Below are 26,866 nucleotides of genomic sequence, written 5' to 3'. Positions count from 1 at the left end.
TTTTAATGGGACAATCTAAAAAGGAAAACGTTTCATTTTTAATAGGACAGATGGAGTATAAACTTTTATTTTTGGACCCCTCTACACTATTAATAATGTGAACCTTATTTTCCACTAACACTACTTTCACTATTCTTTTTCTTCATATTTCTTACTTTACTAATTATAATTAAATATGTGCCCAACGAAAAATTTCTATGAGATGGACGAAAAAAGGAAATATGACTTATTTCTATGGGACAAAGTGAGTAAGAAAAAGAAGAGAAGAAAAAAAGAAAAAAAATGCAAAAATCTCTTATATTGAAAAATTCGCATGCCTCGATTTCATATTATGAAATGTCAGTGAATTTAATCCCAAAATCTGAAAGGTCAAAGAATTTAATTCCTTAATATGAAATTTCTTTGCATCAAACCAACTTCCTTGCCCGTCCTTGTCCATGTTACCGAGCCTACCTCGTGATAGAGCTCCAGAAGATCGTATGCAGCAGAGCATGCTACCTGACCTTTGCCAAAAATAAAAATCTCACACATCAAACATAGGCCACAACTTGAAACACATGCAGTGTGCATTGTTGTCCCCCCTTCAACCACAAAAGACGGACCACATGTTCTCAACCCCAATTGCTCTACTAAAGCATGTTAATATTTTTGTTCAAACAAATTGTGTGGCAAAAATAGAAGGGTTTCAGACAAGCACAAGGAACATACTTTAATAATTTGTCTTCATTAGTTGTTATCACAATTAATCTTATGATCGCCCTTGATATTGAAGCCCACGCTAATTCGTTGAGTACACCAACGAGAGAAAAATAGCTTTTTCCATTGTGAAATCTTGGATGTCATATGGGGTCAATTTAATGTCCGTGTGATGGAATTCACGCTTAAGGACTTCATCAATCCAAATCCGACACAGGTACACCGCGCTGATTTCCATCCGTTCACGGTAAGGTCATTCAAGGCTAATAGTTGCACCTCCTCATGACTCGCGCGTAAACCAACTTCGTTGAGTCCCATCTGTCTTCGGCTTACTGGTATGCCCTATGTGCGTTCAGATCTGCATCAATGCCAACAAAAACAAAACCAATGGGTCAGGTTTTTGTACAGCTAATCAAACATGCAAACGAGCGCTAACTTAAAAAGGCCTATTTTACTCTCTTAGAAAAGCCCATTTACTATTCCGTTGGGCTAAGCCTACCTGAATAAGGCCCGTTGTTTTCTGCTAATTTTGGTTTCATCGTCTTCAGATTCTGCAGTGTCACTGAAAAACCATGGAATTTTCCCAGATTATACGTTACTAACCAAATTCATTATCATGTAAATCAAATTCAGTTTCTTCTACGCCAATCACGCTCGCAAAGCTCTAGATTGTATCTCGGAATAATTCAGCGCCATCACTTTTCACAGTCTCAAATTAATTCCCATAGCTGCCATCTTCCTCCGTCGCAGAACCTCCTCTTCACTGTACGTAATCGATTACTGCAACCTTAGTTCGATCGATTTGTATCCGCTTCGTATCCTTATCGGCTCTGATTCGTCGTGATTTTGGTTTCACGGGAAGGATTTGAGGGTACAGAGTTTTTCTTCGATCTGATCTAGGTGTTTTCTGTATTACTGTTCCGATTTCAGTGGAAATTCGCCGACCTTTTGCGCGGATTGGCGAGGCAATGGGAATAGTATTTACGCGGCTATTTTCGTCGCTGTTTGGCAACAAGGAAGCTCGGATCCTGGTTCTCGGTCTTGACAATGCCGGAAAAACCACCATCCTTTGTACGGATTCCTCCTTATTTCCCCTTTCCGGTGATTGGTTCGAGCTCGGATTGTTTAATTTCTTTGTTTATTTTGGCAGATCGGCTCCAGATGGGTGAAGTAGTATCTACAATTCCGAGTAAGGAGCTCACCATTTTTTTTGTGCATTGAATCTACAATGATGGGGCATTGTATAATAATTGGAGAATTGATCCTATTACTTTACGATAAACTGCTACTGGTGTTAAAATATAAGTTATGCAGCTTGTGGATAGTGTTCTAGACTTCTAGCCGAAGTTCTTTATGCTCAAATCGATTTTTTAACTGAAAATAGTCTCTGGACTTCACAAGTTTTCCGTATGAATTGTCGGTTGATGGAGTAGTTTAGATGATTAACATAATTGCCCTCTTTATGGGAGAGTAGAAACTAAACTTATTGTGATTTAACATTATTCGTTTCCTTTGGTTGCAGCAATTGGGTTCAATGTGGAAACGGTGCAGTATAACAACATAAAGTTTCAAGTGTGGGATCTTGGTAAATTTTTGTGCACTAGTTGGTTATTTTAATCTCTTCAGCATGAAAACGTAACAAACTTCCCATGTTCTTGACCTGTGACTTCGACAGAAGTTCGAAAATAGAAAAAAATTCATCGTCTATAGGGAAATATGTTAGGAACAATGATACTAGAGTGTAAATGTGACAAACGTTGATGCATGCAAAGTGAAATTAGTTATGAATTCTGAAATGTGAGAATGCAAACACATGACATGTATGAACATGATTATCATCAGTTTCATCTTTCCGCATTCTGTTGCTAGAAGTTGTTCTGATGATGAAGCTAACTGCCTTTTGCTTTCCTATGTCAGGTGGCCAGACAAGTATCAGGTAACTTATTTTGGTTCTCTCTCTTTCTCTCTTAGTTTTCAGTTCTATTTTAAAATATTTTTAGATTCCAATTCGACTTTGTTGACTTCTGGACGAAACAGAATATTTATGGAGGACAGGGAAAAAACTGATAGCCTGATAAAAAGGAAATTTAAGAACAAAAAAAATTGATTTTGTTGGCTCTCTGGTAATATTATTAGAGTTTTCATTTCATTTCCCCATTAGATGATATGAGAAGATTTGTTCATTTATAAGTTTGAGTTGTTTGGTAATCTCATTTGAAGCATCAAAGTGGGTTTCATCCATGACCTCACAAGGATTAATGTTTAACTCAGACATAGAAATTGCTGCTGAATTTAGTGCATCATTTTAGAACCTTTACAAGTCTTATTTAGGCCATGAATTGAATTACATCTGACAATAAGTCACAAAGTCTATTTCATTTGGCTGACCCTCGGATCATTTAATGTTTTTTTTAATATAGGCCATACTGGAGATGCTACTTTCCCAACACTCAAGCTATTATATATGTTGTTGATTCAAGTGATACAGATAGGCTGGTGATTGCCAAAGAAGAATTTCATGCAATACTAGAGGTTCTTGTTTCTTTACAATATTGAAATGATTGAGTTAAAATTTGGTATATCTTTATATTAGCCAATCTCTAGAACTGTGGAATCCAGCGAGTGGAATTACTGTCCTGCTCACATGCTTGACATCAGTTTCTATATGCATGTTGAGCTTGAGGGTCAAAGGTGTTTAGTGAGCTGTGTTCATGTTACTTGAGTCCTATAAACGGTGTCTTGAAGCATACATCTGCATATAGCAGTTTTCACCCTTGTCTAATTTTTCCTCCTTTTGGTAGTATTGTGGTTAGAGTTAGAGCGGTTTTTTATTACCTTCTCACAGGTTTCTGCCTTACCTTTAATGTCCTTGATTGTTTTAACTTTTAATTGTACTATTATGGCCTATTGACAGGAGGAGGAGCTTAAAGGTGCTGTCGTCCTCTTATTTGCAAATAAACAGGTGTTCTCAACTGACTGCTTAATCTAGTGTCTCATTGGCATGTTTAACATTCGTTGGTAGCTATATGGAGCACCACTGCAAAACGTATTAATGCAGACACACCACTGAATCCACGTTCATTGACTGACATACAGGATCTTCCTGGGGCACTTGATGATGCTGCAATTACTGAAGCCTTGGAACTGCACAAGATTAAGAACCGGCAATGGTCTATTTTCAAAACTTCTGCTATAAAAGGAGAAGGCCTTTTTGAGGGCTTGGACTGGTAAGTTGTATTAACTTGATGTTGTCAGCATCTTTTAAACTTGCAATCTCATGTAGGGGCATCCATTCCCCGCTTCCATCATTTAAAAATTGCTATGTTTCTTTGGAAATATAGTGCAATGTAGTGTGTGTTAACTTTGTGAACTGAACTCTGCATCTCTCAGAGTCATTTGCATCTCCTTCAATTAACCATACCTGTCTTGATATTCGTACAGGTTGAGTAATACACTTAAATCTGGAGGTGGCTAAGTCTCTGATCGAGAACATGATACCATTCTTATCCATCCTGAGCAAGAAATATACGATAGTCACTGGCGTGATTTGTGTAGAGATTCGATTAAGTCAGCATCTGCGGACAGAGCTATGTGTTGGTTTTTGATGAAATATGAATATCTAGCACGTTTTTCAATTCTTCTGCTCATTCTCTATCTTATACTTTCACAGTAAATGACTCCAAGCTTACAGATTTTAGGCATATATCCTCCTTTCTGGTTTATTTCCAAAGTTTCACAGGATTAGTAATTGATCATGATTACTGGAACCTTATCTAATATTTTAAGAGTGTTCAACATTCTCTATAAATACTTCTCAAACATTTGAAGACAAGTATCTTCGATACGTGTAGTGAGGGTTATGATTTTGTTCCTGCCTTCATCAGGCTTCATCCCTTTCAATATTTATTTTAGTTTCAATAATTATTTATACCTATGTTCATATAAGTATTATACAGTATGGCTGTAGGGGTGTGATGGAGGTAGTATCACCTAGGGGTGGGTAGGTACGGTATACCTTACCGAAACCACCATACCGTAAATACGGTATGCGAAAAAATCATACATTTACCTTACCAAAGTTTTCGGTATACCGAACTTCGGTATACCTTATTTTCGGTATGACGAATTTCTATACCGATACCGTACCTCATTTTCGGTATACCATACCGAAGTTCGGTATACCTTACTTTCAACATCAATTAAAATAGAAAATTAGATTTTTTAGAATATTATTTATATTTTATAATTTTAAAAATAAATTAAATATAATTTATTCATAAATATATTTATATTTCACAATAGATTTTATAATTTAAAAATATATAAAATATATTTTATATATAATTGTGTTTATATTTTTGTGGTATATACCTTAGTTTACGGTATATACCTTAATTTACGGTATATACCGAATTTCGGTTTGCAGCGGTATACCGCGGTATTTGAAAATCCATACCGTTACCTTACCGAAATTTTTCGGTAAGGTATCATACCGTACCGAAAGTCACGGTATACCAAAAATTCGGTATTTTCGATATATTTTCGGTACGATAAGACCGGTATTTCGGTATTTTTCCCCACCCCTAGTATCACCCTTAAATACAATTTTGTGCGGGTGAGTTGGCCAAGTAGTAGAGAGGTTAATGTCTATGCCCAAAGGTTTCAGGTTCGAGCTTCCGTGGCGTGACCTTTAAACTTAAATTTATTTACCGATTAAAATAAAGAAAAGTGGGTCTGTCTACGAACTTCGGGCTTGTCTTTAGATTAGGTTAGAATATTCACAATAATATCTTTAAATTAATTTCATTTTTATATAAATACTTTTTATTTTAGTCAGAACACTTGGGCCTTAGCACGATCAGTCTCATTTCCAATCATAACTTTTTTTATCAAGTTCATGTAATTCTTTTTTTTATTAATTTTTAAATTATAAAATAAATATAATTTAAAATCTAAAAAAAACATAGATTGAAAATACTACTGTATAGATTAAAAATGCAACAATGTGGATCAAGTCCTGGTGCATCAAAGTCCTATATTGGTGTGAACCATGTGGATCAAGTCCTGGTGCATTTGGTTCTCTTCCTAGGTTTCAGCCTCTTTCCATAATTTCATCATGGACTTCAATGCATTCATCATCGACGCAAAAGTCTATCGCCTTCGCATTGAGACTTAACGTTGTTGCATCGTTGAGTTCACATCTCATTAAAAGACAATACGTGACAAAGACATTTTGAGCTATCGGGATCATAGAATTCATTGGAGAAACGCCGATATTGTTATTCATTGTATGAATTTTGAAAGATGTAAATAGAATGAGAGTACAATAAATGGATAGTGAAATGAGATGAGAAATAATGGTGTTTATAGATGAGGGTGGGCGAAAATGGGGTTTGCACCTTTTTAGTACCCAGCATTTACAAAATCACATTTTTTATTCAAAAAGTTCCATAAACCCAAATTCACTCCTGATTTTTACTATTCTACCCTTTAGCCCTTGATGGATGTATTTGTCCATTTAGCTTGATTTGATGAGTTAGTTAGAGCACCGAACTTGTAATTTTTTAATGTTTATGTACTTCTGTTGTGATTTTTTAATGACAAAAATCTATGTGGTATTTTTGAATTTTTTTTACTTTTAGCTTCTCCCAACTATGTTAAGCCAACGCTAGTGATCAACACATAATCCATTGTCATAATTCAAGATAGATTATCTTTACATACTACAGTGATACCTGTGGCTGCATAATTTTTTCCTGTCAGTTTGGTAAGAATACATGGTGTAGTGGCATTTAAATTAGAGTGGTTTGAGATTGTTAGAATCTGAATAGCACAATGGCTCCAAGTGTGTGTGAAAGAGAAAGATATAGGTAAGATGTTTGTTGACTGGGTTGTGGGTTCTTGCGGAAATAGTGAAAGATATTTGTCCCCATTTACAACATTTGGGCCATTATGCACGTGAATATAATCGCTTTGGATTATACATATGAAGTTCAAGTCGACTTTGTTATATACTAACTCGTCCTCAAACAACAATATTTTTTTTTTGTTTTGATTTTCCCACAAAATTAGTCATTTTCATTTTTGCCTATTTTTTTCTCTTTTACGAGGCAGACTTCGTTCTCCACTAATAGTACTTCAAGTCTTCAATCACTTATGTGTAGGATGACGACGAAATCCATTCCCGTGTGGTTATGTGTAGGATGACGACAAAATAGAATCTTATTCATCTCAAAAACAACATCTCTACATTACAATGTCTATGAAATACAATAATTATCAGTGCAAAAAAAAAGAAAAAATACACAATTAAAAATTACAAGATGAATAATAATCTTGTCCTAAATACATCGTCTATCCATCGCAACCTTGTTAATAAACACACCCAACCCTTTCCTAAATAGCCACTCCAATTCTTAAATGAAAAGGGAAAAATTATTATTCATCTCCGTTCTCAAACTTCGCCAAGTAAATATGTTAAAACCATGTAAAGGTTAGTAAATAAGTAGTAAGAATTTTCATAGATTATTTGGAATTCAAATATCCTCCAAAGATAAATCAGAAGGAAGTTTGTATCCAAAAATCATAGAATAATCATCCATTTCATCACTAGTGAATTTTGGTATTCTCCAGCTACTTCTTCCCACCTCTGAGTCTTGACCATACGTTAGCAATTGCAACACCTAATCATTCAACAATATCAAACGTCAAAATTACTAATTTACGTTCAAATAATAACGTAGATAAAAAATATAGTAAAAAATAAATTAAAACTACTTGAGTAAGTTTTAATTCTTTCAAAAATAAAACTTGATAGAACAAAGGTATTTTGTGATGAGGCCTATGGAAATTTACCTCAGTCATAGAAGGTCGCCAAATTGAAGACTGTCTCACACAATACGACGCCGTTAAAGCCACTCTATACAATTGCTCCATATCGAAACTACCTTTCATATTTGGATCAGCCAATTCTCGTAAATTTCCTGATTCCATCAAAGGCCTCGCCTATTTTCACAATAATTTCGACATTAGTAGTGTAAAAAAGATATAAACAATTTAGATATTTCTATTATTTATGTTGATAAATTGTATGATTTCGATTTGGCTCAGTTCAAATATTCAATCTATATGAGTTACCCAAAGAAGCAAATTCTGTTTGGTGGCATCGACCGGACGTCGGCCTGTTAGGATCTCTAGAAGAAGAATTCCAAAGGCATAAACATCAATTTTCTCATCCACAATTCCATGCATGAAATATTCGGGTGCAAGGTATCCAAATGTGCCCTCAATTGGAATCACGGCATGGTGACTCCATTTGCTAGGTAGCCATTTTGCCAGTCCAAAATCAGATATCTGTCAAAATAAGTAATAAAAAAAAGTTAAATTAAAGTATATACACAAAATAAAAATAAATGTATGTTATATTTTCTGTTTGATTACCTGTGGCTCATTATGTGGACCAAGAAGAACATTAGAGGCCTTAATATCTCGATGAATAATGCGATGTTTGCAGCATTTGTGAAGGTAATGTAGTCCCTTTGCTATCCCTAGCACTATTCTATACCTCGTTGGCCAATCTAGGCCATTGCTTGCTTGTCCTACCACATCAAAAATTATACAAAATCAATAAATAAATAAATAAATCCTAATGCTAGGGAGGTCATTTTTACCGTGGAGGGCGGAGGATAGTGTCCCGTTTGGATACAATTGAAAAATGAGATAAAGTCCATTTTCAATACAATAACCAAGCAGTTGAGCAGTGTTGGGATGGTTGACATGTCCTATAATTCCCAACTCCATTAGAAATTCTTTTTCCTTAGTTGCATTGTTGTTATCCTTAGCCAAACGCTTCACTGCAATATGGCTTCCATCCCCAATTATCCCCATGTAAACTTCAGAATACCCTCCTTGTCCTATCAAATTATCTGCATACACTTACAAAACTTACAATTTGGTCTAATTCACTATTCAATCTCAATTACTACTAATAAAAAAAAATGAATTATACATACCATTGTGAAAACTCTTAGTAGAAGTTGCAATTTGTTGATATGTGTAGCACTTCAACATTGGTTGATGCTTCCCTTTCTGTTTCTTCTTGGCCACTCTCCAATCGAACGATGGCCGGAATAGCGATGAAATCAGCCGGAACGGGGACTTGGGCTTCCCGGACACCGATGATTTGGCAACGCCACATGAATCCGAGCTTTCTCCACTATCCAAATCTTCCTCACAAATACCGAGCACCGTTCTTGGCGATGGCCTTTTCAACTTCACGTGAGACTCGTTCTCTTCCGATGAGAACGAATTTTCAGTAGATAAATTCTTCTCCGACCAGCTGCTACTCGATTCGTGCTCAAATTCTGTGATATGCATCACAGAATTAGAAAATGTGCAAAGTAATATATAAGTGCAACAACCCCTACCCGGAAGGTTTGGTTGTTGTGTTGGACGAAGCATGACGAATGAGCAACCTTGTGGAACATTGGTGTAACAGTAGTGGGAGATTGCAGAAGACCTGTTTGATCTTTTTCTTTGGGCGCCGCCGATGATTAGATAATCAGCACCCATGTTCCGGGCCTCCTCTACAAGGCCTCGACCGGGACTGGTGCTCGCTCCCACTCTAGCTTCCATATTCACCTATCATATTCACAATACTCTTTTATACTACTCCCTTCGTCCCTGAATAACAATCTTATTTCACTTTTATTTTATTATAAAACTAATATATATAAGTGAGACTCATATTCCACTAATTTATTTAACTTCTTTATATTTATCAAAACATGTGTCATAACCAAATAGGACTCTTTCTTACCTCATTAGAGAGACAGGTCTCGACAAGTTCTCCCATAATGTTTATAACGAACGATTTCACCTGACGAAACTGCTTCTGCTGTTTCCTGGCCGACTGTCTCTTGTTCTTGTTTTCCATGGCCCCTATAGACCGAAAAACACATTATATGAGTAACTAAAAAACATTGTAAGTGTAACACATTCTTGTTTAAGGTGTGAGAGAATAAGTAACCTATAACGTGCAATGCGATGATCGAATCACCGGGGCGAGCAATGACTCGAATGGCCCAACCAAGGAGATCCACACTCACATTGGCATCAAGAGGAATGCCGATGAGAATTTTACTAGCCGAAGATGAAATCATCATGTTTTTTAAATTGGTATATTATACTAGAATGAATTGTGGGACAAAAAAGATATTTTTGTGTTGCTTGGTTGATAGAAATTTGGATGCTATCGATGCGACACCATTTTGGAGATATATGTATAGATGACAAAAGGGAGTGAGACCACAAGGCTCTCGAATATTCTTATGTGACAAGCAAAAAAAGGGGGCTAGTTTTAATAGTGGAATTTGAGAGGCAAATAATTGGTTTGATTGGGTGCTTTGGGAGATAAGCAACACATTTGATTTGTCTTGTTACATAAGCCAAAATGCCACACACACTTATATTTGTGTCAAAAAAGGGGAGTGTTTGGTAGGGAGGGAGAGGATTGTTATTAGTATGTAGTGTTGGACAACACATTATGTCATGGGAGGAGACTTTGAGAAGAAACTATCCAATCATCATTTCAGTTTACTCGTAGCGCTTTTTAGGATTTTATATAATTGAGAATTTCCGGCATTACACGTGAAAATATTTAATATACGTAATTGTTTTTGCAAAATCATTAATATATGGCGAAAATGGTTGGGGATGATCAAACTGCCCCAAATTAAACAACCCCTATATTTGTTCTTGTTTGTAGTACTTATTTTAAGGAATTCATGGACTAACTCCATCAGTAAATGTAATATGAGATGAATGGTCTGTTATTTTTTATTTATAAAAAATGATTCTAACCAGTTTAGGCTTCCGTACAATATATATTTAGGCTCGACCGGATTTTTATTATGACTAGGATTATGCTTTGTTATTTTTATCTGTCTATCTATGTCCATAAGAATTAGTCTAATACTACTAAAAATGGAAATATATTCTCAATTTATTATTCAATTTTTATCTTTCTATCTTCTAATGTATTCTAATTTTCTTTTCTATTTCTTACTTTACGCACTTTATCCTTTTTATCACATACTTTACCAAATTCGCATTAAAATCTGTGTCGTCCATCTATGAGTATTTTTCATGAATAGATGAAGTATATATTTGCTTTCTCATTGTAATTTTGTCCAAAAATTATATAGTGAAATTTTTGGTTTGTCATTGCCCTAAATAGAGATAAACATCGGATGAAACTTTGCAAATAATTTCTTTGTATCCTATTATATTCATAATTATGTGTGTTTATTTTATAAGGGAGAAGACATACATAATGTTATGTATTCCTCCGTCCCAAGGAAGATGACCTCTTCCATGGATGGCACGAGATTTTATGCAACTTTATTTTATGTATTAAGTGAAGAGAGTAAAGTAAGAGAGGGAAATAAAATAAAGATAAAAGGTGTTTCCATTTTTAATATGGATCATTTTAGTTGGTACAAACTAAAAAGGAAAGTCAATCATCTTTAATGGGACGGACGGATGTATGTGTTCATTCGGTAAGAGAGAAGACATACATAATACTCCATATGTTACGAACTCAATAATGATGCCCTAATCCCAACAATCTTGGGACATACTAATAATTTATTAAGAGAAATTATTATTAGGAGAGTAATTATGTTGATCAATCTGAAAATGTTTCCCAAACCAAACTGCACTCACTTAGTAATTAACACACACAACGGATATTAATTATTTGGTGGTCATAGTGGGACAATGCCCTTAGTTGGTGTGTAATGCACGAATACAAATAGACATCCATAATTTCAATGTGTAAAATAAATGCAATTACCATCATAATACATGGATTTAATTCTAAGACGGGATTTCTGGAAATAGACAACTGATATTCGAAAGGTAAGTTTGTAAAATTGATATTTTACACATGTCGCACCTTGTTTGAGATAGGACCTTGACCGAGGTATGGTCTCTCTCTCGTTGCGTAAACGGTGGAAACCATAGGCGATCTGGACATCCGTTCCTACATTATGATCACATAAACCTCATCAATGGGTTTCTTCTGTTGGCTTGAGAGAGTAAGGTATTTCCAACTCTGGTTTAGAGATCAAAATGTGCCAACTACCTATAACAAAACAAAAGAACCTCAACAACATGACTAACTATTAACTAAACAAGACATGTCCCCACTTAAGTAAATGCATTATGCATGAATAAAAACTCTCTTTCAATCATGTCTTCACTGTTATAGTTTCAAAATGCTAACAAGGTGAAGCATGCATTTTCATTTGTGGCCTAACCTTAAAGTTCTTCAATAAATTGAACTGAAATCCTTACTCCAACCTTGCAATTATATCTCCAACAGGCTAATGCCACTGAAAGTGCCATAAACTTATCCTCTGCTACACCCCATGCCACAATACAAAAGGTTTGAATTGCTATCATAGTTGCATAATATAGCTACCAAGTCATGCCTTTGGCAATTTTTTTGCTAGTGTTTACCTCATTGAGCCAATGATCTGGTAGAAATAAGAGTATCATCATGATACGAAAGATATACAAGGTTATCACACTACAAAAAAGGTCTTTTGCTAGCACCAACAATGTGCTCGCAAAAAGGGTATACATATGCTAGCAAAACCCAATTAGCTAGCACATTTGCGAGCACCATAGGTGCTAGGTATGAGGCCAGTAGCAAAGTTGCGACCACTTTTGCGAGCACAAGACAATTGCGAGTAGGGCTGGGTAAATATACCGAAAAAATGGTATATCGATCGTATCGTATCGTATCGAAAAAAATCAAATTTTTGTTATACCGAAATTTCCGATACGATATAATATCGTATCGTAGATTTTCGATACGATAACGATATGAATTTTCTTATACCGCAGTATACCGTTTTATATCGAATATTTGATATATATCGATATTATCGGTATACCGAAATATATCGAAAATCAATAAGTATTGAATTATCGATGCATACCATTTATACTAATTATAATAATAATATAATTTATTTTTTAAAGATTAAAAGTTTAAAATCATAAATAAATATCCATTTAATTTATTTATATATTCAAAAAATATTTATTGGAAGCCCTAAAATCATAAATAGATATCCATTTAATTTCGACCGTTCAGAATGGTATACCGAAGTTTGGTACGATATACCGAAATTTCAATACGGTAACGGTATAGATATTATCCATAACGAAATTTCGATATATCGAAATCCGATATACTGAAACTTTCGATGCGGTAACGATATGAAATTCTTTCACATCGATATTTTTTATACGATAACGATACAAAATTTTAGATACGATATATCGCATCAACCCACCCCTAATTGCGAGCACCTTTCTACTCGCTATATACATATTCGAAAACTGCGAGCACCTATAGTTTGCTCGAAATTTTGGAACTGTTGTGAGCACAAATTTGCTCGCAAATTTGCTAGCACCTACCCTTTGCTCAAAAATTTGGACTCTTTTGCTAGCAAAATAGTGCTCGCAAAACTGCTTTCACCATAAATTCTGTACTATTTTTCCTTTTTAATTATTAATTTTTTACAAATTATTATCTAGAATTTTTTTAGAGAAAATTTATAATAAAATGAATTGAAAAAGTAAAAATTCAAAAATTACATAAAATGAATAATAGTATTGTTTTACACTTCCATTACACTTGATCTATCTTTGAGTTCTCATTTTAGAAACTTGTTGACTAAGATTCTTCAACTATTCTCGCAACTCCGCATTTTTCTTCTCTAGCTCCGCAGGCAACTCCTTATTTTGCTTCTCTAACTCCGCACGCAATGCGGCATTGTGCTACCCCATTAGCCCGTAAATCATAAGCCTTCGTCATAACTAGCTCCTTTAAACAAACAAAGACAGTAGTAAGTATTCTAAATCACAAAACAAATCATATATCAAATTATGAAGAAATATCATTGTTTCTACAATAGCATGTCCAAACAAGCTGATAAAATATAACCATGCATCATCACAGCCGCACATCATGAGAGATCAAGATCAACGGCTATGTATTGAAGGCAACGGTTAAAACGGTTGAGAGCTGTTACAGCTGGGATCTCGAGCTGTTGAAGGAGCGTGTGTTTTCTCCAATGTATAAAAGGGGATGGGAAGCACAAGCACGCCATTTTTAGCGTGAAGCAACCGACGCGATACAATCCAGTTTACATTCGCTTGATTAGCTTTGGAGAGAAAGTGAGATTAGAAGTGAGTGTGTAGTGTTTCTTGGAGTTGTATACGTTGTAATTGTAATCTCCGATCGTGATCAATAAAGCTATCATCTTCCTCGCCCGTGGACGTAGATCGAAAGATCAAACCACGTTAAATCATTGTGTCTTTTCTTGGAGTTCGAGTGAGTATTGAATCGGTCGCCATCCACAACAAGTGGCGCCGTCTGTGGGAAGATCCAGATCCAGATCGCAGTGATCATCGATGGCGACGACGAGATTCGAAGCTGAGAAATTCTCGGGGAAGAATGATTTTGGTCTGTGGCAGATCAAAATGAAGGCGCTACTGATTCAGCATGGGCTTGACGAAGCCATTGCGCCGATTGATCCGAAGGGAAAGGAGAAGGAAGATCTCGACGAGAAGAGCGTTAAAAAGAAGGAAGAGATCGTCAAGAAAGCTCATAGCGCCATTGTTCTCAACCTCACTGATAAAGTGTTGCGCGAGGTTGCGAAAGAAACCACTGCACTCGGTGTGTGGACGAAGCTCGAGAGCTTGTACATGACCAAATCTCTCGCCAACCGCTTGTATATGAAGCAGCGCCTCTTCTCATATAGGATTCTTGAAGATCGATCGTTTGCGGAGCAGATAGACGACTTTAGCAAGAATCTGGATGATCTCGAGAACGTGGATGGCCCCATGAAGAATGAGGATAAGGCCATCTTACTCCTGAATGCGTTGCCTAAGTCTTATCAGCATCTCAAAGATGCCATGCTGTTTGGCCGGAATGCTGAGTCTGGAATCACCTATGAGGAGGTTCAGTGTGCTCTTCGATTGAAAGAGCTGGAAAAGAGCTCCTCTACATTGATTGAAGCTGGGAGTAGTCAGGCTCTCAACGTAAGGGGTTTCAAAGGGAAGAAAAAGAAAGGAAACTTCAAGCCCCCTCAACATCAGAAACAGATTGAAGGTGGAGGGAAAGAAACCCGCAGCTGCCATTATTGTAAGAAGCCGGGGCATCTCAAGAAAGATTGTTTTTCTTGGAAGAAAAAACAGAACGAGGTGACTCAACATCAGGCTGATTTGGCTCTGGATGAAGAGCCAGCACAAGTCATGAATGTTGTTGGAAAGGAAATAGAGAAGGCTTGGATTATGGACTCGGGGTGCAGTTTTCACATCAGTTCTTGCCGGGATTGGTTTGAGAATTACCATGAAGCAACTGGATCAGTCATGCTCGGGAATGATCAAGTTTGTGCAGTCAAGGGGATTGGAGATGTAAGGCTCAAGACAAGCACTGGAGCGGTCAAGATCATCACACAAGTCAGGTACATCCCAAGCATTAAAAGAAATCTCATATCAGTTGGCATTCTTGAATCAAAAGGGTTCAAGATAATCTCTGAACATGGACAAATGGTGGTCTCCAAGGATGGCATTGATGTGATGAGGGCTAGGAGAAAGAATAGCCTATACTATTTGGAGGCTGAGACCATAGTTGGGTCATTGAATGTTGCAGAGAAGGCTGATGCTGAGAGATGGCACAGAAGGCTCGGGCATATTGGGGAGACTGGGCTGAAAGAGCTAATCAGAAAAGGAGTGATCCAAGTAATTGATCCTTCAAGGCCAAATGTATGTGAGCATTATGTTTTAGGCAAAAGCAAGATTCGAAGCTGGAACACACTCTTCCACACAGATTCTTGACTATGCTCATGCAGATTTATGGGGACCAGCCACTCCTCTGACTCTAGGTGGAGGAAAGTACTTCCTCTCCATTATTGATGACTATTCTAGGAAGGTGAGGGTCTTTATATTGAAGGAGAAGTCACAGGCATTTGAAAAATTCAGAGAATGGATCAGAGAAGTGAAGCTCAAAACTGGAAGAATGTTGAAGTGTCTGCGCACTGATAATGGGCTGGAGTTCTTGTCCACAGAATTTGAGACCTTCTGCAAAGATAATGGTATAGTCAGACATAGAACCGTGCCAGCCAACCCACAGCAGAATGGGGTGGCTGAGAGGATGAATAGGAGCCTATTGGAGAGGGTGAGGTGTATGCTTTTGTCATCTGGTCTGCCTAAGAATTTCTGGGGTGAGGCAGTCTCCACAGCTGCCATCTTGATCAATAATTCACCTTCATCAGCAATTGGGAATGAAATACCAAATGTAAGGTGGTATGGAAGGGATAACAACTACAGATCATTGAGAGTTTTTGGCTGTAGGGCTTATGCCCATGTCAAGCAAGGCAAACTCAATCCTAGAGCTCTAAAATGTGTGCTGGTGGGATATCAGCATGGAGTGAAGGGGTATAGACTATGGTGCACAGAGAAAGGAAACCAGAAGATCATCATCAGTAGGGATGTGATTTTTGATGAAAAGAATATGCCTTTTCTTGTTGCTGATACACCTGCAGACACTGGTCAGAGGGCTACTGCTGTTGATATTACTGAACCAGGGGATGTTGAGCAAATTCCTAATGGAGGTGGAGCTATTGATATGGATCCAAGTATTGGAGAAAATGAGAGTTCAGATGGAGGTGGAGCTGCTGGGTCAGGGAATTCTGAACCCCAAGTTGCTGATCCAGAGACAACATCTCAAAATACTGATGGATATAGGCTGGCTAGAGATAGAGTTAGAAGGGAGATCAAGAAGCCAACCAGGTTCAATGACTATGAAATGAGTTTTTTTGCATTATGTGTGGCTGAGATTATTGAGCATGCTGAGCCTTCCAGCTATGCAGGGGCCATGAATGGAAAAGAAAGAGAGCAATGGCTCAAGGCAATGAAAGATGAAATTGAAAGCCTGTTGAATTACTGTACTTGGATTCTGATCAGAAACCCTTTGACTCAAAAAGTAATCAGCTGCAAATGGATCTTCAAGAAGAAGATTGAGGTGGGAGAAACTGAGCACATCAGATTTAAAGCTAGGCTTGTGGCAAGAGGATTCACTCAAGAAGAAGGAGTGGACTTCAATGAGGTTTTCTCACCGGTTGTTAAGCACACTTCGATCAGAATTTTGTTAGCTTTAGTTGCCAAGAATGGATGGGTCTTACATCAGTTGGATGTTAAGACAGCCTTTCTCCATGGAGATCTCAAAGAGACCATCTACATGCACCAGCCTGAGGGTTTTGAAGTACCAGGCAGTGAAGGCATGGTTTGCTTGCTAAAAAAAAGTTTATATGGATTGAAGCAGAGCAGCCGACAATGGTACCTCAAATTCGATGAGCACATCACTACTATGGGCTTTAGAAAGTCAGATTTTGACAGCTGCGTGTTCATAAAGGAGCAGAGGGGAGTTCCAGTGGTTTTCCTTCTACTCTATGTAGATGATATGCTAGTTGCGGCTGCAAGTGATGTTGAAGTGTTGAAGGTGAAGTCAGAGTTAGAAACTCACTTTGACATGAAGGATTTGGGGGAGGCTAGAAGGATACTTGGGATGGATATAATCCGGGACAAGCAACACAGAGAGTTGAGGCTGGTTCAATCAGATTATATCAGGAGGCTGTTGGTGAAGTATCAAATGGATGATTCCAAGGCAGTGAGCACCCCATTGGCGGCTCATTTTAAGCTTAGCATGGATCAGAGGCCCAAGAATGATGATGAAAGAAGGGAGTTAAGCAAGATTCCCTATGCTAACATAATAGGCAGCATTATGTACACAATGTTGTGTACAAGGACTGATCTAGCGCAAGCAATCAGCACCACCTGCCGGTTCATGGCTGATCATGGTAGAGAGCACTGGAGTGCGCTCAAGTGGCTGCTCAGGTATCTTAAGGGCGCATCAAATTATGGATTAGTCTACAAGGCAGAGAGTAATCAGCAAGGTGGAGGACTTGTTGGTTTTTGTGATTCAGATTTTGCCTCGAATAGAGACAATAGAAGATCTCAGACAGGATTCATCTTCAACCTATATGGGACTGCCATTAGTTGGAAGTCTGGACTACAACATGTAGTAGCTTTATCCACAACAGAGGCGGAGTATATCGCCATAACTGAGGCAGTAAAAGAAGCAAAATGGCTTAAAGGGATCTTAGAGGATTTTGGTGAAGAACAAAAGGCTGTTGACATTTTCTGTGACAGCAGCAGTGCTTTGGCTCTTGCGAAACACCAAGTGTTCCATGAAAGGTCGAAACACATAGATGTGAAATTACATTTTGTGAGGGATGAAGTGGAGAAGGGGGAAGTCAGGATGGTGAAGGTATCGACCGATCACAATGCCGCGGATATGTTGACTAAGCCATTGCCAACTCTAAAGTTCAAATATTGCTTGGAGTTGGTGGGCCTCCGAGAGTGATTGAGACTGGGGTATGGCGAGGAGGAGTTTTGAGTATAGAGCTGATGGCATGGTTAAGGTGGAGATTGATAAAATATAACCATGCATCATCACAGCCGCACATCATGAGAGATCAAGATCAACGGCTATGTATTGAAGGCAACGGTTAAAACGGTTGAGAGCTGTTACAGCTGGGATCTCGAGCTGTTGAAGGAGCGTGTGTTTTCTCCAATGTATAAAAGGGGATGGGAAGCACAAGCACGCCATTTTTAGCGTGAAGCAACCGACGCGATACAATCCAGTTTACATTCGCTTGATTAGCTTTGGAGAGAAAGTGAGATTAGAAGTGAGTGTGTAGTGTTTCTTGGAGTTGTATACGTTGTAATTGTAATCTCCGATCGTGATCAATAAAGCTATCATCTTCCTCGCCCGTGGACGTAGATCGAAAGATCGAACCACGTTAAATCATTGTGTCTTTTCTTGGAGTTCGAGTGAGTATTGAATCGGTCGCCATCCACAACACAAGCAAAAGACACCAACTTCAAATCTATTCAAAGGGCAATTCTATTCAAGTAGAGAAACACAATGAAGACCTTGGTTTTTTATGACCAACCACTGCCTTGGTTTACAACAAATGATCTACTATCAGGTGACAGTGCTCAGGCATATTAAAAATGGTTGTGGTTCAGGTAACTAAGGAAACTATGATTCTGAGATTTGCCACACTAGATCAATAAAGCCCCTAAAAAAAGGAATATGGCATTTATTTTCATAATCACTTGCGCTTTTCTCTGCCAACTCTAATAAGAGCATAAAGTGTTTAGTTTGTAGCATGCATTATATGTTCAATAGGAGCACACAAGGTCTGTAGGACTAGACAGATATATTTGTGCCTTTTATCATCTTTTATCATGCCATATATCTTCATATTCATGTGAAAGTAAATGATAACCAGGTGCACAATCGCCTCAACCCCGCAACCCTTTTTTCAGATCATCACTGAATTCTTATGAGTTGTCAATAGCTCAGTGAGCTTCATGAACTGCTCATATTGAATCAATAACTGATCCTGATAATGATCAGGATCAGCTACTGATTATAGTGTAGACTAACGAAGGCATAATGATTAGCTAATTACAAACCAAAGGAATATATGCATTGTTATTAATCACTTCGACAAAGTGCAGCATCAAAATGTTTGGACAAAAACACTCAAGAGGTATACGGAGATAGCAAACCTGTTGCGTCTTGGCACTGCACTAGATATAAGGTAACTGCGGTAATTTGCTTTCTGAGCTCTTCTCCCTAAAAACAAGAATGTAGAACAGCATCACACTCAAAATAATCTTATTTCATACTATTTCAGGAAACTATATTTTTATTAGATTATCATCTTAATGACAGAAGAAAGGTGATATACTGATTCTGATTTAACACTTTTTTCTGAATTTGATTCTCAACAAACTCATGTACATATATGTAAGGTAGACACACACACATGATATACAAAGAATACAAGCAGTCCATTGCAATAAATTAGTGCCTTTGCAGATGAAAAGCAAACCCCTAAAAAATACATATATTGTAGCATCAGTAGCAGTTGCTATTGTAGAAAAGGCTTTGGAAGCACAAGATCTTGTTCTGAAATAGGACTTACCTTAACTTGCCAATGTATTTGCTGATGCCCTCTAAAACATCATCGCTCCAGGGTTATATAATCTGCATACGTTGGACGTCTACATCTCCGAGCAGCAAGTAGGAATTTCCCCTCATCATTAGAAGCTGTTGAAAGAGGAAGATATAATATTTTTAGAACAACTGAAAGATAAACCGAAATCATTTGTGATTTACCTTGGCTCAAATTGAGGTAAAGGTGATAGGTTTGCAAGCCACGATTCCGCTTTATGAAACATTGAATCCAAGAGCTTCTTGGACCAGGCTGCATCAATCACAACAAAGGTCATCCAGGATCACTAGGAAGTGGGGCTACATAATGAGTAACAATTCAGAAACGGCATAACAACAGTTTGATAGAAACAGCAGGTCAGATTCCAACATCATTTCATACAAGTTGTTAAGTTAAAGAGTTGAGCAAATTCATTCAGAAGGTTTATATCATTGCATAAACACCTTTGAGTCTATAGACAAACCATATGCTTGATCTACATGTTTCGTGCTTATAGTTCGTTAGAGGTTCTCTTTTCTACCTTATTAAACACCTAAGCACTGCCAAAATCCTTATGGTTTTCTACAACTTACGATCACTAATTTAGTAGTCATGGAGTTCATCCTTGGATGCATAAAACTGTTATGTGATACTCCATATCACTAGTAAGCCACCAATAGAGATTCATAGTACTTTCTCTGCATTCCCTTAAAATTTTCAAATCAACATTCAAGTTATAAAGGAACTATCACATTTTTAAGCATCAAAACAATGGTAGCCTGCTCCCATATAGTATCCAAATTCAAGAGTATAAAGCAGAACAATCATCCTCCTGATATTGGATAATCCATCATTGTATGATTTTGGCATGCTAAACCAACATATAAAAAAAGAAAATATATGAAACCTGCTTGAGAGAAATGGGAATGGTGAGTCCCCACAATCTCTCTCATTATTTATCTCCAGCTCCTGCAAACACCAGCACAAGCAACCATATTGTAGCATCAGTGGATCTGCCTAAAAGGATCACCAACACTCAGTGGATCTGTTTTCTATAAGATACCTGCATTGTAGCATCAGTAGCAGTTGCTAAAGCAGTTGAATGCTCTCCCTTGCTACAGGCTTATAAAATATAATCAAATGATAGAGATAAGAACAGTAAACCTTACCACATTGAGCAAAGTAACAGTCAGAAATTTGACAGATACAATTCACTACGTTCTGTTGGAAAAAGAAATCATAAATTAGCCGCCCATCATTAGCCGCCCATCATTCATTACAGTGGAGTTCCTAGAATATATTTATGTGTGTAGAGTTCCTAGTTGTGGTAGAGTTCCAATATCCATTTATTGATGTACTCCAAGGGACTCAAATCTCCCTATAAATACTAGGGAGATGAGCATTTCAAATATACAAGAAAAACATACAATAAACTTATCTTTCTACCTCCTACTACTAAAATGCTTTACCAATCTTTCAATATTTCTCTCGATTACCATCTTTAAGATGGTATCAGAGCAGGATATATCAGTTTGGGACTCAGAACAATGTCATCATAGTCCCGATCATACCCTTCTCGGCCCTTTCTAAAAACCTGCAAAACCAACACAAACTCAAAATGTCAGATTCTGACACAGAAACCTCAAAACCAATCCCAACAGAAACCATGGCAGATTTTGCAGCACAATTTGCTGAATTCATGAAATTCATGAATAAATCTGGAAACAAGTCCGAAAACTCCACAAAACAGCCACAACTGCAGCTGGAGTCCTTAGGAGAGATCAACCTGAAGACCAAACTTAATGGGGATAATTATCCCCTTTGGGCCAATCTGATGGAGAGAGCAATAGGGGGGAAGGGACTGACATCTCACATCTCTGGAGGTTCAGATCCTCCCCCACCCGATGACCCCGGCTACTCAAAATGGCAGCAACGGGATCACTGCTGCTTCAATTGGATTATCAGCAATCTGGAAACCAGCCTTGTAAATGAAGTATCCCAATACAAGACAGCCAAAGACCTGTGGGAAGGTCTGGCTGTCACATATGGGAGTGGAGCAGATCCATTCCAAGTCCATGACCTACACAGACAAGCCATGTCAATGAAGCAAGGAGATATGACCCTGGAAGCCCTTTGGAATAAATTTCAAGATTTATGGATTTCAATTGATGCAAGAGATCCCAACCCCATGGACAGCCGTAAAAGCATCGACAAATACAACAAGCACATTCAAAGGCACAGACTCTATCAATTCGTTTGGGCACTGGATGAAAGGTATGACAAAATCAGACGAGAAATTCTAAATCAAGAACCCTTACCCACAGTCCGAAAAGCTTACGGAATGGTGAGAAGAGAAGCGGTCAATGACAAAGTTCTCAAACGAGAAGCTGACCAATCCGGAATCGCCACTGGACTTGGCGCCTTCGACCGAAGCCGAACACACCAGCCAACAACCAAATTTAGTGCAAATCGGAAATCAGAGGAGGATAAGAGCAAGTTAACCTGCACACACTGTGGAGGAAAACGACATACATTGGAGACATGCTTCCACATCCACGGTTACCCCGATTGGTGGCAAGAGATCAAGCGGACAAAGCAAGGTGGGAAGCGCGGCGGCGGCAATAGCGGAGGAAGGGCAGCGACGGCAGTAGGCGGTGATGACAGAGCCACCTACACCGACGGATCGACGGGCAACATCTGCGACAGAGCCACCTACACCTCCACGCCAACCCCTCCACCACCGTTCCAACAGAACCACCTACACCTCAACGGCGGCGGCGGCGGAACCAATAAAAATCCCACCGGGAACCCGTTCCCAAACAATACAGCCAAGACCTCGATTGCTACCACCAAGAATTGGACAGAAGGTAAAATGAGGGCTCCAAAGGTAGGCGACGCAGGTGACCGGGGAGGGAGTAGAGCTCCGGCCGAAGGAGCCGCCTCACAGGAGGTGGCTAGGGTTGGAAGGGAGGCGGAAATCACAATGGGGACGGCTAGGGTTGAATGGGGGAGGGGTTGTTTTAATTATTTACCCATTTTGCAAAAAAAACCCTCCAGTCTGTTCTTATCCCAAATACAACCCCATCCTAAAAATGCCTACCAAAACCCACCCCAGTCAAACCCGAGATTTCGAAATATGCCCCATTTGACCAAGAAATTTCAAAAGATACCCCAAACTGTTCAAAATTCCAGAAATACACCCCTGAATTTCGAATTTCAGCCTTCCATCCCATGTTCAAACTCATACCAAGCTCTAGCGTGCTCATCATCCTCAAACATAGGACCTAAAGACTACCACTGGATTTTTGATTGTGGGGCAACCGACACAATGTCTTTTGATGCGTCCGATTTCCTAGATATTTCCCAATCCACAAAGAATTTTGTTCAAACCGCTAGTGGGGAATTAGCACAAGTTGAGGGGGCGGGAACTATCACTATCTCACCAACCCTTCGCCTCTCAAACTGTCTTTATGTTCCGTCTTTGTCCCACAAACTTTTGTCTGTAAGTCATGTCACAAAAGATCTTAACTGCAAATTACTGATGCAGCCTCGTTTTTGCATGTTACAGGATATCAAGACGGGGATGATAGTTGGGCGTGGCACTGAGCGACATGGACTGTACTACGTGGATGAGATAGCCCAACAGAGTACTGCGATGCTAACTCACGGACTGAAAGACAGACAGATTTGGCTCTTGCATCGCCGGTTAGGGCACCCATCTATAGGATATCTCCATCTACTCTTTCCCGAGTTAGTTTCTTCTTCACATGTTTTGAATTGTGAAACTTGTGTTTTGGCAAAAAGTCGTAGACATTCCTTCAGATTGAACAATACTAGAGAAAAATCACCGTTTGCCTTGGTCCACTCTGATGTGTGGGGTCCAGCCCCGGTTACTGGGGGACAAGGTTTTCGATATTTTTTGCTATTTATTGATGATTTTTCTCGTATGTCCTGGATTTATTCTTTGAAAACAAAATCAGAAGTTTTTGAGAAGTTCACAGAGTTCTATAGTCTTGTTCAAACCCAGTACAACTCCAAAATCCAAATCCTTAGGTCCGATAATGGGAGGGAATATGTGAACTCTAGAATGAAAACCTTCTTCATCGAAAAAGGCCTTGTCCACCAAACATCGTGTGCATATACACCAGAACAGAATGGGGTAGCCGAGCGAAAAAACCGATACATTCTGGAGATCACCCGTGCACTCCTAATCGAATCCCACATTCCTAAATCCTTTTGGCCAGAAGCTATTGCAACAGCCGTTTACCTCCTCAATCGTCTTCCAACAGGAATCCTAAACTTCAAAACCCCCCTAGAGCTCTTCTCTTCCCTACACTCGACACCTTTATCTCTCAACCTCGAACCCAAAATTTTCGGCTGCTCCGTATTTGTTCACATACCCAAACATGATCGTGACAAATTCTCGCCATGTGCAGTAAAATGTGTCTTCTTGGGTTATGGAAAAAATCAGAAAGGGTATAGATGTTATGACCCGTCAACAGATCGCATGTACGTAACTATGAACTGCGACTTTGTTGAGAGTGAGTACTTCTATAGCCAATCTAGTGGTCAGGGGGAGAGTGAGACAGAAAATCCAAGCAGTGACGCCCTAAATTGGCTACCTCTGTGGGGAGAAACCATTCAGGGGGAGGATATTCATGGGGAAAACAGCCAAACTACCATATCAGGCCAAAATCCTGTCATAGATATCGGTCCAACAGAGGAAGTTAGCAGTACCGCCGGGCAATCAAATCCACAGGAACATAACATGCCGCTTCAGGACGCTGCCAAGCTATCTGACCAGTCCTTGAATCCTGAGGTAAACGCTTCTGATCCCAATATTGGTACCCTACTTGAAACCACTGACAGTGACAGGGAAAACAGAAGTGATATAAATGAGCCACCAACGGAACAAGGAACAGGGCACGGCAGATTGCCCCAAAGAAGTACAAGGGGCATCCCCCCTCGGAGATATTCGCCAGACTGGAAAGGGCACAAATCCAGATACAGTATTGCCAATCTCACCCAGGGACACCTTACCGAAATGGCTAGGGCGTTCGAAGTTGCACTTTATGAAGAAGAAGAGATTCCGCAGTCCTTCGAAGAGGCAAGGAAACACAAGCACTGGAGGGAAGCCATGAAGAAGGAGATTGATGCCTTGATAAAAAATGAAACGTGGGAAAAGTGTACTCTACCTCCGAGAAAGAAACCAGTAGGATGTCGGTGGATCTTCACCATAAAAAGGCGTGCAGATGGTTCAATCGAGAGATACAAGGCAAGATTGGTTGCTAAGGGATATACTCAGGTGTATGGAGTAGACTACGAAGAAACTTTCTCCCCTGTGGCCAAACTAAATACAGTAAGAGCACTTCTATTTGTAGCTGCATGTAAAGAATGGCCATTATACCAGTTTGATGTTACAAATGCCTTCCTTCATGGAGAACTTGAGAAAGACAAAGAAGTCTACATGGAGGTCCCCCCAGGTTTTTGTGAAGAATTTGGAAAAGGACAGGTGTGCAGACTGAGGAAGACCCTCTATGAGTTAAAGCAATCCCCCAGAGTGTGGTTTGGAAGATTCTGCCAGGCAATGTTCAAGCATGGCTTCAAACAGAGCCATTCAGATCACACGCTATTCCTAAAGAAGAGGAACGGTAAAATGACATGTCTAATAATCTATGTTGACGACATGATCATAACAGGAGATGATGCCGAGGAGATCCAAAATCTAAAGGAGAATCTTTTCAAGGAGTTTGAAATGAAGGACTTGGGAGCCTTAAAGTACTTCCTAGGAATTGAAGTGTTGAGATCCAAGCACGGAATATTCCTAAGACAGAAGAAGTATGTTCTTGACATGTTAGCAGAAACGGGCCTACTGGACTGCAAGCCTGCCGAAACGCCAATGGTACCCAACCATGGATTGAAGATTGTGGATGGAGCTAAACCTACAGACCAGGGAAGATATCAACGATTAGTAGGTAAACTTATCTATCTTTCTCATACTAGACCCGACATCACATATGCAGTCGGAGTTGTCAGTCAATTCATGCACCAGCCCCAGGAAGATCATATGGATGCTGTCATGAGAATTGTGAGATACTTAAAGGGAACAGCCAGCTATGGGGTATTCTTAGAGAAGATGAAAGATTTGGAAATTGATGGATACACTGATGCCGATTGGGCAAGCAATCCGGTGGATAGAAAATCTACCGGAGGATATTTTACCTTTGTTGGGGGCAACCTTGTCACTTGGAGAAGCAAGAAGCAAAAAGTTGTAGCTTTATCAAGTGCAGAAGCCGAATTTCGAGGAATCAGAAGTGGCCTAATGGAGATACTTTGGCTTAGGAGATTGTTAACAGAAATTGGCTTTCCACCCACTCGGAAGAGTCAGCTTTTTTGTGACAATAAAGCTGCAATTAGCATTTCAGAAAATCCCGTACAGCATGACAGGACCAAACACGTTGAGGTCGATCGTCACTTTATCAAAGAGAAACTTGAAAACGGCATCATCGAATTTCCCTTCGTCCGATCTGAGGAACAACTTGCAGACATACTAACCAAGGCATTGAGTCCGAAAGTCTTCAAAGAATTTCTGGGCAAGTTGAGTATCGGAGATACCGTTGCTCAACTTGAGGGGGAGTGTTGGAAAAAGAAATCATAAATTAGCCGCCCATCATTAGCCGCCCATCATTCATTACAGTGGAGTTCCTAGAATATATTTATGTGTGTAGAGTTCCTAGTTGTGGTAGAGTTCCAATATCCATTTATTGATGTACTCCAAGGGACTCAAATCTCCCTATAAATACTAGGGAGATGAGCATTTCAAATATACAAGAAAAACATACAATAAACTTATCTTTCTACCTCCTACTACTAAAATGCTTTACCAATCTTTCAATATTTCTCTCGATTACCATCTTTAAGACGTTCTATCCTGCTTTTGTAGAAAGAAATCTCAAACAGGTTTGTGAGAAGTTCTTAAGATGCCTAAATTTCCCTATAAGATGCATTTTCCATCTGAG

At 38.8% G+C, this 26,866-nt stretch overlaps 2 protein-coding genes across 2 annotated transcripts; one reads left to right on the top strand and one right to left on the bottom strand.

The window, feature by feature from the left end:
- Positions 1-784: 784 nt before the first annotated feature.
- On the top strand, positions 785-4,504 carry LOC121806796 (ADP-ribosylation factor 1). The gene is made up of 9 exons (XM_042206950.1): positions 785-1,461; positions 1,627-1,767; positions 1,847-1,885; positions 2,219-2,281; positions 2,614-2,632; positions 3,117-3,228; positions 3,611-3,658; positions 3,793-3,923; positions 4,138-4,504. Exons 2-9 carry the CDS (start codon positions 1,665-1,667, stop codon positions 4,169-4,171), a joined length of 549 nt encoding a protein of 182 aa, XP_042062884.1. The 5' UTR covers positions 785-1,461; positions 1,627-1,664; the 3' UTR covers positions 4,172-4,504.
- Positions 4,505-6,900: 2,396 nt separating this feature from the next.
- Positions 6,901-9,937, bottom strand: LOC121806985 (probable receptor-like serine/threonine-protein kinase At5g57670). The gene is made up of 8 exons (XM_042207167.1): positions 9,725-9,937; positions 9,515-9,636; positions 8,709-9,336; positions 8,367-8,621; positions 8,137-8,294; positions 7,834-8,049; positions 7,552-7,701; positions 6,901-7,379 (listed from the first exon to the last, which is right to left on the bottom strand). Exons 1-8 carry the CDS (start codon positions 9,858-9,860, stop codon positions 7,233-7,235), a joined length of 1,812 nt encoding a protein of 603 aa, XP_042063101.1. The 5' UTR covers positions 9,861-9,937; the 3' UTR covers positions 6,901-7,232.
- Between the last annotated feature and the right edge of the window lie 16,929 nt (positions 9,938-26,866).

The sequence above is a fragment of the Salvia splendens genome, chromosome 6 (assembly GCF_004379255.2).
Source record: "Salvia splendens isolate huo1 chromosome 6, SspV2, whole genome shotgun sequence".
NCBI lineage: Eukaryota > Viridiplantae > Streptophyta > Magnoliopsida > Lamiales > Lamiaceae > Salvia > Salvia splendens.
The sequence above is the reverse complement of the archived record's forward strand: the minus strand, read 5'-3'. Positions and strand labels throughout refer to the sequence as shown.

Bases quoted from the DNA above. Each gene is read 5' to 3' on its own strand.
- LOC121806796 (XM_042206950.1), top strand. From the start codon at position 1,665: ATGGGAATAGTATTTACGCGGCTATTTTCGTCGCTGTTTGGCAACAAG. The intron at 1,768-1,846 runs GTACGGATTCCT...TTATTTTGGCAG, and splicing joins CGGAAAAACCACCATCCTTT to ATCGGCTCCAGATGGGTGAA. The intron at 1,886-2,218 runs GTAAGGAGCTCA...CTTTGGTTGCAG, and splicing joins AGTAGTATCTACAATTCCGA to CAATTGGGTTCAATGTGGAA.
- LOC121806985 (XM_042207167.1), bottom strand. From the start codon at position 9,860: ATGATGATTTCATCTTCGGCTAGTAAAATTCTCATCGGCATTCCTCTT. The intron at 9,337-9,514 runs GTAAGAAAGAGT...TGAATATGATAG, and splicing joins AGACCTGTCTCTCTAATGAG to GTGAATATGGAAGCTAGAGT. The intron at 7,702-7,833 runs GTAACTCATATA...TTGTGAAAATAG, and splicing joins AACAGAATTTGCTTCTTTGG to GCGAGGCCTTTGATGGAATC.